Raw genomic sequence first — 10,734 nt, forward strand, 5'->3', positions numbered from 1 at the left:
GGGGTTCTTGCATTTAGCACCCCTCAAGAATCAGAAGTAAACACATACTAAAACAGACATCTTAGGCCTACAGTGCAATCCTGAACAGGGCTATGCCCTCCTGAGTCTATTGAAGTCAGTGATCTTAGAATGGTGTAACTCTGTTTAGGATTGCACTGCCAATCTGCCACACATTTGATCCCCATATTTAAAATGTCATGGCTTCCTCCAAAGGCTTCTAGAAATGGTTGCCTGCTGAGCTGCAGAGAATCCTTTGTGCCAGATGCCAGATGTCATCTTCCACAAGACTACAACTCCCAGGATTCCATGCAAAAACAGAATGACAAACCAATTCCTGACATTTATGATAGATCCAGAGGGAAAGGGTGGGTTGTCAGTCTCTGGGGGAAGTTAAAATTTTAGCAGCAGGTAATTTCTGGACAGTGAGGGAGCGCAGCCTGCCCTGCCTTACCGTCTCCTCCCCTATCTCCCAGCTTATCCGTCTGTCTGTCTGTCCTAGACTGTCTGTGTTTCACTTCCTTCCGGTAGTGCTGAGCAAGGGGCAGGCCGTGACCGGGCAGTACCGTTTTCTGGCCAGGAATGGAGGCTACCTGTGGGCCCAGACCCAGGCCACCGTCATCTCCAGCAGCAAAAACTCCCAGCCTGAGAGCATCGTCTGTGTCCACTTCATCCTGAGGTCAGATTTCGGGAGGGGATGGTGTCTAAAGCAGGATTCCCCAACATGGTGCCCATGGGCGCCATGGGGCCCACCAATCCTTTCCCTGGCACCTGCTGAGCTTTTCAGAAAGTGGGCGGGGCCATTGTAAGGCAGGCCTTGTTATTGGCTGCCCTTATTCAAATGAAAGACTTTTTCTGCTGGAGACACAGCCTTTCCTTGGGCATTGTGTAGTTTATTTCCCTTTCATGTTTTCCTTCTCCCTGGGAGGTGTGAGGAGGGAGGTATTAATTCAGCTCCACCTCCTGTGGCAGTCATTCTGGGGTGGCGCTCACCACCCTCTTCCAAATTTCCAAATGTGCCGCAATCTGTTCCAGGGAGACCGTGCAATGCTTGTGAGGTAGCCAGGCTCATAAGAATGTAAGAATACCCTTGCAGAATCAGACGGTTGAGCCCGGCATCCTTTTTCCAACAGCAGCAAATCCGATGCTGCAGGGGAGCCTGGGAAATCCCCACTCTGCTGTGAAACCCGCTGGGTGATCTCGGGCCAATCACACACACGCAACCCAGCTGTCTTCTTAGGTTTGCTGTGAAAATAACCATGTACGCCACTTTGAGAAAGGGTTTGGTTAAAAATGTGACAGATAGATAACAAAGGGCAGTGAAAGATCAGTCCCGGTTAGGGGGTTGTTGTCACAGTGGATGCGGGAGTTGAACTGACTCAAGCGGGGTGGGGTGGGGGGACGCAAGCAAATTCTTCGCTTTCTTTCATGGAAACCTTGGAGAGCTGCTGCCAGTGAAAGAGCAAGGTTCAAGCCCAGGAACGCCTTGAAGACCAATAAGATTTTCCAGGGAGTAAGCTTTTGCAAGTCAATGCTCTTTTCATATCTTACAAAAGGAGCTTTTGAAAGCTTATACCCTGAAAATCATGTTGGTCTCTAGGCCTTTAATGCATGACTGAAACACTCACCGCCACCCCTCTGACGACCTCGGGTCTTTGCGTTGATTATGCATGCTGTTTCAGACTGTCAGAGATCACCTTGCTCTTCCCCTGCCTTTCCCCACGTTTTGCCCGCATTGAAAACATGGGCAAAATGTGGGGAAATTCAGGGGGAGAGCGAGGCGACCTCTGACAGTCGGAAACGGCGTGCATAATCCAAACAAAGACCTGAGGTCATCGAAGGAGTAATGGCAAGTGAAACAGCCATGCATAAAAGACCTAAGTTACTCCTGGACTGCTCTACTGCAGACCAACACAGCTACCCACCTGGAAACTGCCAGTCCAAGGAGCTGTCATTTTCCTTTCCTTCTCCAACCCCCCTAAGCTAAACCCCCTGTCCTGGCAGCCCAGGCCCTACCAGCTCAGGGTTGCCTAGAGCAGTCAGGACAATGACCCACTGACAGCCATCTTGGCCTCCTACAGCCAGGTGGAGGAGGCGGGCTTGGTGCTGTCCCTGGAACAGACCGACCGGCAAGGAGAACACCGCCGCCTGCCCCCGCCCTCCCTCGAGGGCTTGGACTCTGATGGGAGCCTGGAGGAGCTTGACCCCAACGGCGGAGACACCATCATCAACCTCAGCTTCGGTATGGAGGTATTGGGGGGAGGGCTTGAACACCAGAGAGCGGGGGGGGGGGGGGAGCGAGGGCCCAGCCATGACTCTGCTGCATCCTCCCTCCCAGAGTTGCGTGGTCCCAAGGTCCTGGCCTTCCTGCGTCCTGCCAACATCAGTGAGGAGGAGTTGCAGCTGGACCCCAAACGTTTCTGCAGCCCGGATCTCCAGAAACTCCTGGGCCCGATCTTCGACACTCCTGGAGCTCAGAGCCCAACAGGAGGAGGAGCTCAGCGGGCACGGCCCCCGGTGCCGGTTCCCAAACCCGCTGTGGCTGTCAGGAACACTTCTGGAAATAGTAGCCCAGTTCGAAAACTGTTGGAAGAGACAGCTGGGGTACGTGTGAGCAGGTGGACTGGAGGACGGTCTCATCATTCTTTGTCATTGGGGGGGAGGAGGAATGTGGTATTACTTCACAGGTGTGTTGTGTGGACTGTACCACATGGGATACTTTAAGAGGGAGAAGGAAGGGCTGTACCACTATGGCTGAAGAACAAGAATGTGTTGCAGAGGTGTACGTTTCTCCCCTTGTGTACTTTTCTCACCTTGTGGTGAAGTTTACCTGTAAGAAATGGGTTGTATAGAGGATGCCCTAAGAAGTGTGTTGAAAGACCTTGGCACTGTCTTGCTATGGTAAAGACAGGTCAAGGTGGGAAGCAAAGTTCCTAGTCCTTAAGGGTCTCACCTCTGCTCTGCTTCCTTCTCCTCTTTCTCCAGACTGAGCTGCCAGATGAACTCCTTTTAGACATGGAGAATGTCCAAAAGCTCTTTGCTGCCAACAAGGAGCCTCAGTCGATGGAGACAGCACTGCAGGTATTTATTTATATTGTTTTTCATATTTTTAGTCTGCCCTTAGGGCGGATAACATCATTTAAAAAACTTTACAGCATATAAAAATAACAATAAAACTGTCAATAAAATCAAGCCTTAAAACAATAATCAGAGGTGGACATTGCTGCTGATTTAGATGTCTCCACTCCTCCCCTTAGGGGGTTGTATTTCAGAGTATATTAAAGAGTTGGAGGGTGGGGCGGTTACACAAATTTGATGGACATGTTAAAATATTTTTGAAATGCAGACTTTGAAGGACAGTGTTAGGATTTAGTGCAGTGATTCCCAACCTGGGGTTCATGTAGCCCCAGGGGTACAAACCAGGAGATGTAGGGGTACGTGGGGGAGAAATGAATAATGGTGGAAATATAAATTGACAATAACAGCAACTATATTAATTACAAATATTTTGGTAATATGAAGGGTACAATTTATGGAAATGGGCTATCAAGTGGAAAAAAGATTGGGAATCACTGATTTAGTGGATCAGTTTTGTGGCAGTGATGTTATTGTGTTCCCTTCTCTTACTTCAACAGCACCCATAATTTTGTTATTTTTTTATTGTTTTTCTTTAGAAATGGGGTGGGTTTTTTTTTTTAAAAGACACACCATTCATCCAACGAGAACTTAATTTAAAAAATGTTTTGCAAACAAATTCAGGTTAAGCGAATCTGCTGGAGAATTCTCTTGCCCCGTAAAGTCATTTTGCTGTTTGTATCCATTGTTGCTGAGAGCTCTCTGCTGCCCCCTGCAGGATTATGAAGGCCTGGACTTAGAGATGCTGGCTCCCTACATCTCAATGGACGATGACTTCCAGCTGAGCAGCACGGAGCACCCGCCGTGGCTGGCTGAAAAACGGAGGGACTCAGGAACCCGGCCAACCTCGCCTCCTCCGAGGCCCCGTTCCAGAAGCTTCCATGGGGTGTCTCCCCGCCCGCCTGAATCGACCAGCCTTCCTCGCTGGGGCAGCGATACCAGCCTGAGCCAGCCCCGCCCTGCCCAGCCGCCAGGAAGTGACCAGTGCGATGCAGGGCAGGTGGTGGAGATGGTGGCATCCGTAAAGATTCACGGGCTGGAGGAAGGGACCAATCCAGTGGCCTCTTTGCCCTTGGGTGGTCGGAAGAGGTGAGGGGATTTGCTTGTACAGAAGGGAGGCGTGGGAGCAAATTCTGAATTGAGACTAAGCAGGTCCGTTGAAAATGCAGTTCCAGTTTTCGCCCCTGTCCTGGAAGCAGGAGAAAGGAGCTCCCTCTTGCCCTATAAATCAGACTAGGATATCCCCACATTATCTGAGTGCTAGCCTTGAGCGGTGAGCTCCACTATATTTCCCACACACAATTTTTTGGCTTCTGTGTGCGCATTCCTAGTCTCTTCTCATGGAGCTACTTACAAATGGGGAGAGGTGAGATTTTGCTTTGTTACTGCCTCTCTAATCTTGTGGGGTGCTCTGTTCAGGTTGGGGTTCTGGTAGAAAAGAACTTTTCTCTCACTCCTGGATACTTTTCCTATCTGCCGAGGAAATCTGGAGTTGAGCTAAGGGACATGGAGCTTGTGTCCGTTTGCTCGTTCTACATCCAGTTGCAAAATATCAGCTTAATAAAACTACAGGGAATGCTGAGAAAGGCAAGGGATTTGGAGGTGAGGCTGCTACAGCCAGCCAGATCTTTGTTCCTTCCCCAGGACCCTGAATTCCTTCCAATTTTGCAAAGGGTGTGTGTGTGTGTGTGTTCTGGGTAACCTAAATCAGTTTTCACAACCATTTTCCCCACCAAGTGTAGCAAAGTAGTCTTCTAAATACAGTGTACCACTTGCTGGGAAGCAACTGGATGGATTGAGGGTGTACTGAAGTGGCGCACTTACGTTTGGGAGGCTGTTTTACCATGTTCAGATGGCATAGAAAAGTTCAACCCCTAGTGGGCTACCCACGGGAAGAAGAGTCGTGAGAATTGGTGGTTTGATAAACCAGACGCACGGTTCCACCTCCGAAGGCTGCTGGAAGGGAGGGTTAGGGAAGCTTCTAGATGTATGTTTTCTCTGTTTGACTGATTAAAAACAGCGGATTCCAAGAGGATGGGGCGGGGGGGGGGAAGAGAGAGGGTTCAGATAGCCTTGCTCGGAGTGGGGGAATGTTCTAGTGTGAAATTCCAGTACTGCTCCTGATTCTTTCTGCCCGTTGGGAGGGGCCATGGGTCAGTAGTAGAGCATCTGCTTGGCATGCAGAAGGTCCCAGGTTCAATCCCCAGTACCTTCAGTTAAAGGGGCTAAGCAGGAGATGATGTGAAAGACCTCTGCCTGAGATCCTGGAGAGCCACTGCTGGTCTGAGTAGACAATACTAACTTTGATGGACCAGGGGTCTGATTCAGTAGAAGGCCGCTTCATGTGTTCATGTGTTTTGATGTTTGCACTTGCATGAATCTCCTCATCCCTGCCTCTCCCCCCACTTTCCTTGCAGGGCTCGGGAGCTGAGTGTGGAGGAGGAGGGGGACATCTTCCTGGAGGCGGGGCCCCCCAAGCGCCTTCATGGCCACGAGCCCGATGGGTTTCTGATGCCATCCCTGAGCCTGGTATGTGTGAAAGGGGTCTCTCTCATCCCCACCCCCAGTCCCTCTAGCCTGGGGTGCAATAACACTGAGAGCCAGTGTGGTGTAGCGGGTAGAGTGGCAGATTACGACTCTTGGCAACCTGGGTTCGAATCCCCACTTCTACCATGGAAGCTCACCGGGTGACCTTGGGCCCATCACAGTCTCTCAGCCTGGCCTGCCTCACTGGGTGGTTGTTGTGAGAAAACAGGAGGAGAGAACGATGTTCTAAAGCTACTCTGAGTCCCAACGGGATATAAATAAAATAAATTCAAATGCATTGGTCTGGTGCTCTCCCCTTTCCTCCAGCCTGGACTGTGGGAAGCTCCTCATTTAGGGGCCCCCTTTCCTTTTCTTCCAGGGTTTCCTGTTGAGTGTTGAGGAGTGTCTGGATGCCAGATCTGAGCGTGGTTTCGGGAGCAACATGGCTTTGGGCAGGAAGCTGCTGTCTCTGGAGGAGCCAATGAGTGAGCATTTGTTTTTGATGCTGGTTTGCATGTGCTGTTGAAGGTGGTGGGGTGGTCATTGAATCATAGAGTTGGAAGGGACCACCAGGGTCATCTAGTCCAACCCCCTGCACAATGCAGGAAATTCACAACTGTCTCCCCACCACCACCCCAGTGACCCCCTACTCCATGCCCAGAAGATGGCCCCTCCCTCCCAAAAACACCCTCCAGGATCCTTGGCCAATCTGGCCTGGAGAAAAATTGCTTCCTGACCACAAAGTGGCGATCGGCACTACCCTGGACATGCAAGAAGGGGCTACGAGAGCCAAACACTGATGCAACCCCTCCTGCCCCCCCTATCATGATTTGCCTAAGGTCACAGAATCAGCATTGCTGACAGATGGCTATCTAGCCTCTGCTTAAAAACCTCCAGGGAAGGAGTGGCCACCACCTCGCGAGGAAGCCTGTTCCACTGAGGAACCTCTGTAACAGTTAGAAAATTCTTCCTAATGTTTAGTCGGAAACTCTTTTAATTTAAGGGCAAAAGAGATGGTGGGGGTAAAGTGTATGGACTTGTTCTGTGCCTTCCTGTACCGTCACACTAGTGATAATTTATTTAAATTATTTATAATCCGCCTTTCTCACTGGGACTCAAGGCAGATTACACAGAATAAGTCAGTACAATCAACAGGATGGAGCATCCAATAGACAGTGAGGTGGGATTTCACTTGTAGAAATCTGGATGCCACCAGAGGTGAAGTAAAGCCATAAGTATTAACATGACATGACAAAATAAGTGAATGCAAAAATTATAGTAGGAGCCTACTTACAACAGATAGTATGAATTAAACACAGTGGTCAGTCCCTAACCCTTTATTGGCCAGGGATCCTGGAGGATTTTTTTTTTTTGGCCATCTTCAGGGCATGGAGTAGGGGGTCACTGGGAGTGTGAGTGGGTAGTTGTGGATATCCTGCATTGTGCAGGGGGTTGGACTAGATGACCCTGATGGTCCCTTCCAACTCTGTGTTTCTGTGATTCTACCCCTAGCTTCTTTCTACGCCACATTGTTACATATTTCCTGTTTAAAAGGCTCTTTGGAAGTGCTTTTACCACTTTTGTTCTAGGAAACTCCTATTCTTATAATAATAATAATTTTGTAATTGATCTTTCTAATACTCAAGTCTGTAGTAAAGAGGATTTGAGGCCCCCTGTAAATATGAGTTGGGGGCGAGGCAAAAGAGCTTCCCCATGCAGTGTTGCATAGGCTCAGGATCATATTTAAAGCGCTCTGCAATCCATGCCAAGTGTTTTATTTTACTTTATTTTTATTTATTTTCATATGTGTGCTTTCTCACTGGGACACAAGGCAGATTACAAGTACAGTAGGACTGTTCAGTCAATCAAGAAGCTAGTTACAAAATACGATAACATTTGAATGATAACATTATTGGAATCTAACAGCAAAGATTCCTAGTAAAACAACACAATGCTTGGATGTCCCTAATAGAAGCTGCTTCCCAAGCTGATCCCTCGGGTTGCCAGGTCCCTCTTCACTACCGGCGGGAGGTTTTTGGGGCGGAGCCTGAGGAGGGCACGGTTTGGGGAGAGGAGGGACTTCAATGCCATAGAGTCCAATTGCCAAAGCGGCCATTTTCTCCAGGGGAACTGACCTCTATTGACTGGAAATCAGTTGTAATAGCGAGAGATCTCCAGCTAATACTTGGAGGTTGGCAACCCTACTGATCCATTATGTCACAGCTGAGCTCTGCAAGAAATGCCCTCCTGACTTACATCTGCTTTGTTGGCCGGTCAGCACAGTAGATCGCCACAATGGGCTACAAACCAACCAGGCACAGGTTGCACAGGTTGGCACTACTGTTTAAACGAGGACTTCAGCCTATGTGAAGTTGCACGGGGGATCCTCAGCGCCTCTCCGGTATTAAGACACTGCATACATCTACACTGGTGATCGATCCGTGGTTTCCTCTCAGTTTCTGGGTTTGCTATAAGTCAGGGATGGGCTTGTCCCAGACAGCTGGCTTAATATAGTGTTGAGTGAGCTCCGCTTTTACTGGAAAAACTTGGGCCTGTGGAACCCAGTGCCACATGATAATCCCCTTTCCCGCCCCAAAAGGCACAATTTCTGTTTCAAAACCTGAAATATTTATCTCTGTGTGTCTTCCCTCGTCTGGTCTCTTCCTCTCTCCCTGCCTGCAGGCCTCTTGGGGGATATGCTGCCTTTCGTAGTGGATGGACCAGCGCTCTCTCAGTTGGCCCTGTACGATGGCGAGGACGAGGCTTCTGTGCGCAGTGGAGAGCACTTCCAGCTCGGGGAGGAGCTCCTTGCGGAGTTGGACCAGGCCACCTGAGAAGGCAGCCACACCACAGTTGCACCTTCATCCCACACTCCTGCTCCGCAGATGGGACAAATGGAACCAAATCCAACCCCAGATCATCCATGAGAGGCAGAGTTGGAGGGGCTCCTTTCTTCCTCCTCCTCCTCCTCCCCTTTGTCCTGCACCCCCTCTAAGTCTTTTCCCCCCGGCCCCCCCACAGCCTCCGCCAGGGTCCTTAGAACTCTTCCTACCTCAGTCCTGTCCCCCTCATCGGGCAGCCTCTCCTCTCTGGAGATGGCGAGGGAGGAAGGCCCAGCCGAACTTAGGAGCCTGCACTGTTAGGGACAATCTCCCACCCCACCCTGATTACGTATCCTTTTAATATCCCTGAGGCTAGAAGCCGGGTGGTGGGGTTCTGTCAAAGCACCCAGGTCCCACCTAACGTACAGGATGCTCGGTGCCATTCAGTTCCCAAAGGAGGAGCCAGAACCACAACACAATATGTGAGGTGGTCTGGCCAGGAATGGTCGGAACCCGACACTGAGCTTTCATCTGCCTCCTTTGAAATAAGGAACGAGGAGTACGTTACGCACTATCCTTTCCCCTGCCCTTGGCTTTGTGCCAACCCCAAAGGGGTCGCTCGTGAACATAAACGGGGCGATACCTTCTCCATGTCCCCAGCTTCTCACACAAATCCACCCATTCCTGAAGTAACTGGGACCACCCAATCTTGGGAGGGGGAAAAATGGGGGACTCGCTGTAATGAGGGTTAATGTCATCTTTGCACCTCTCAGGAGACTCCCGTCCTCTTTCCCAGAATCCTTCAGGTGCCTCTTTGGCGGTAGCGCCCTACTCATTTACCTCAGCAAGCCTCTCGCCCTTACTAAAGGGATACGGAGGGCATCAACTGCACCTCAGTTAACTGAGAGACACATTTTTTGGTCACGGTCGATTTTTTGTTGCTACCCCATGTTCCACTTTTTTCCCACTTAAAGTGGCCAAAAATGTAATAGGTTGAATTATTTTCCACAGAGAGGCAGAAGCAATCATGGTGCTGTTGGCCACTTTTTGACCCTGTTTAAGCTCTGTTTACACTTGCAGGAGCCGAAACGCTTTTGCGGGTCAAGGCCACACGTTTTAAAACATAAAGAAACTGAATGTATTGTAAAGATCAGGGGAGCTAACCTAATTTTAAAAAATACCTATTTAAAAATAGGATTTTAGATCTCTGCTCCTCGTATTATCGGAAACATTTCTAGCTTTTTTGAGGAAGCTCTCCCCGCCCTCCATTTTCATCACTCGGGGGTAATTTTGTGGCTCCTCAAATCCTAAAAATTGTACTAAAAATCACAAACTTTTTATTAGGAAAAAGGCAAAAAAAAAAAGTGTTTTTTTGCTTCATGTAAGCCACAAAGAGCTAGACAGTAAACAGGAACTAAAGAATCAGAAACTGGAAGACAAATTTTAAGGAACCCAAATGTTATTTATACCATCAGAAGCTTTTAAAGACAATCTTTTTTAAAAAAACAACAACAAGAGAACAAAATACATTAAGACAAAGTCCTGAATTTTAAAGGAAATGTTTTTGAAATTTATTTTTGAAACTTTGAGTTTGGCAACCCAGTGACATATATGCAGTTCCAACCTGAAAGTAGGTTGGTGTGGAAAAAATTGAATTTTTTCTGGGATATGATTTTGTTAAGATTCCATTCCAGATTTTCTGTTTTTACCAGGGGTTTGGGGAGGGGGGATGAATTTTTCAAGAGAAAGTCTCTGCCTTTCTCGTGTTCCTGTGCCCCAATCTTGAACATGTTTTCTTTGAAGCCTGTTCCATTGAAATTAATGGAACTGCCTCCTGTGTAGCAGCGTACAGGTTTGAGGTTTTCACCCTAACCCTTTTCTGGCCTGCTCATATGCATATTTACTCAGACGTAAGCTCCACAATGTCCACTGGGGTTTACTCCCAGGCCAGTATGCGTAGGTTTACAGTCTTAGCTGCAACATTTGAAAACAACATGGAAAGGTGATTCATTCTCAGCAGCTGTGCAAAATGGATTAAGAATTGCCATGATATGATGGAAATATCTGTATCCCTAACCCATTCTGCTGCTCAGAAACCAGTTACCTTTCCATTCTGCCCAAAGAGGAAGAGTTCTGTGTAGCTCGAAACCTTGCATACTTCTGCACCAGCAGTGGTTGGTGAAAGATTAAATTGCCTTACCTCTTTTATGTCTTTCGATATGAAAGAACCATGATAGTATTAGTGTTCCTTGTA

The 10,734-nt window shown here is 48.6% G+C and overlaps 1 protein-coding gene across 1 annotated transcript in view; it reads left to right on the forward strand.

Moving 5' to 3' along the window:
* HIF3A (hypoxia inducible factor 3 subunit alpha) overlaps positions 1 to 8,817 on the forward strand; it is a 45,640-nt gene extending 36,823 nt beyond the window's left edge. The window contains exons 8-15 of the mRNA XM_056847027.1: positions 529 to 676; positions 2,079 to 2,239; positions 2,336 to 2,571; positions 2,983 to 3,078; positions 3,851 to 4,221; positions 5,550 to 5,661; positions 6,038 to 6,143; positions 8,341 to 8,817. Coding sequence (XP_056703005.1) covers positions 529 to 676; positions 2,079 to 2,239; positions 2,336 to 2,571; positions 2,983 to 3,078; positions 3,851 to 4,221; positions 5,550 to 5,661; positions 6,038 to 6,143; positions 8,341 to 8,492 — 1,382 coding nt within the window. The 3' untranslated portion in view covers positions 8,493 to 8,817. The remainder of the gene's footprint in view (positions 1 to 528; positions 677 to 2,078; positions 2,240 to 2,335; positions 2,572 to 2,982; positions 3,079 to 3,850; positions 4,222 to 5,549; positions 5,662 to 6,037; positions 6,144 to 8,340) is intronic.
* Positions 8,818 to 10,734: the final 1,917 nt, after the last annotated feature.

Source organism: Euleptes europaea, chromosome 3, assembly GCF_029931775.1.
Source record: "Euleptes europaea isolate rEulEur1 chromosome 3, rEulEur1.hap1, whole genome shotgun sequence".
Classification (NCBI taxonomy): Eukaryota; Metazoa; Chordata; class Lepidosauria; order Squamata; family Sphaerodactylidae; genus Euleptes; species Euleptes europaea.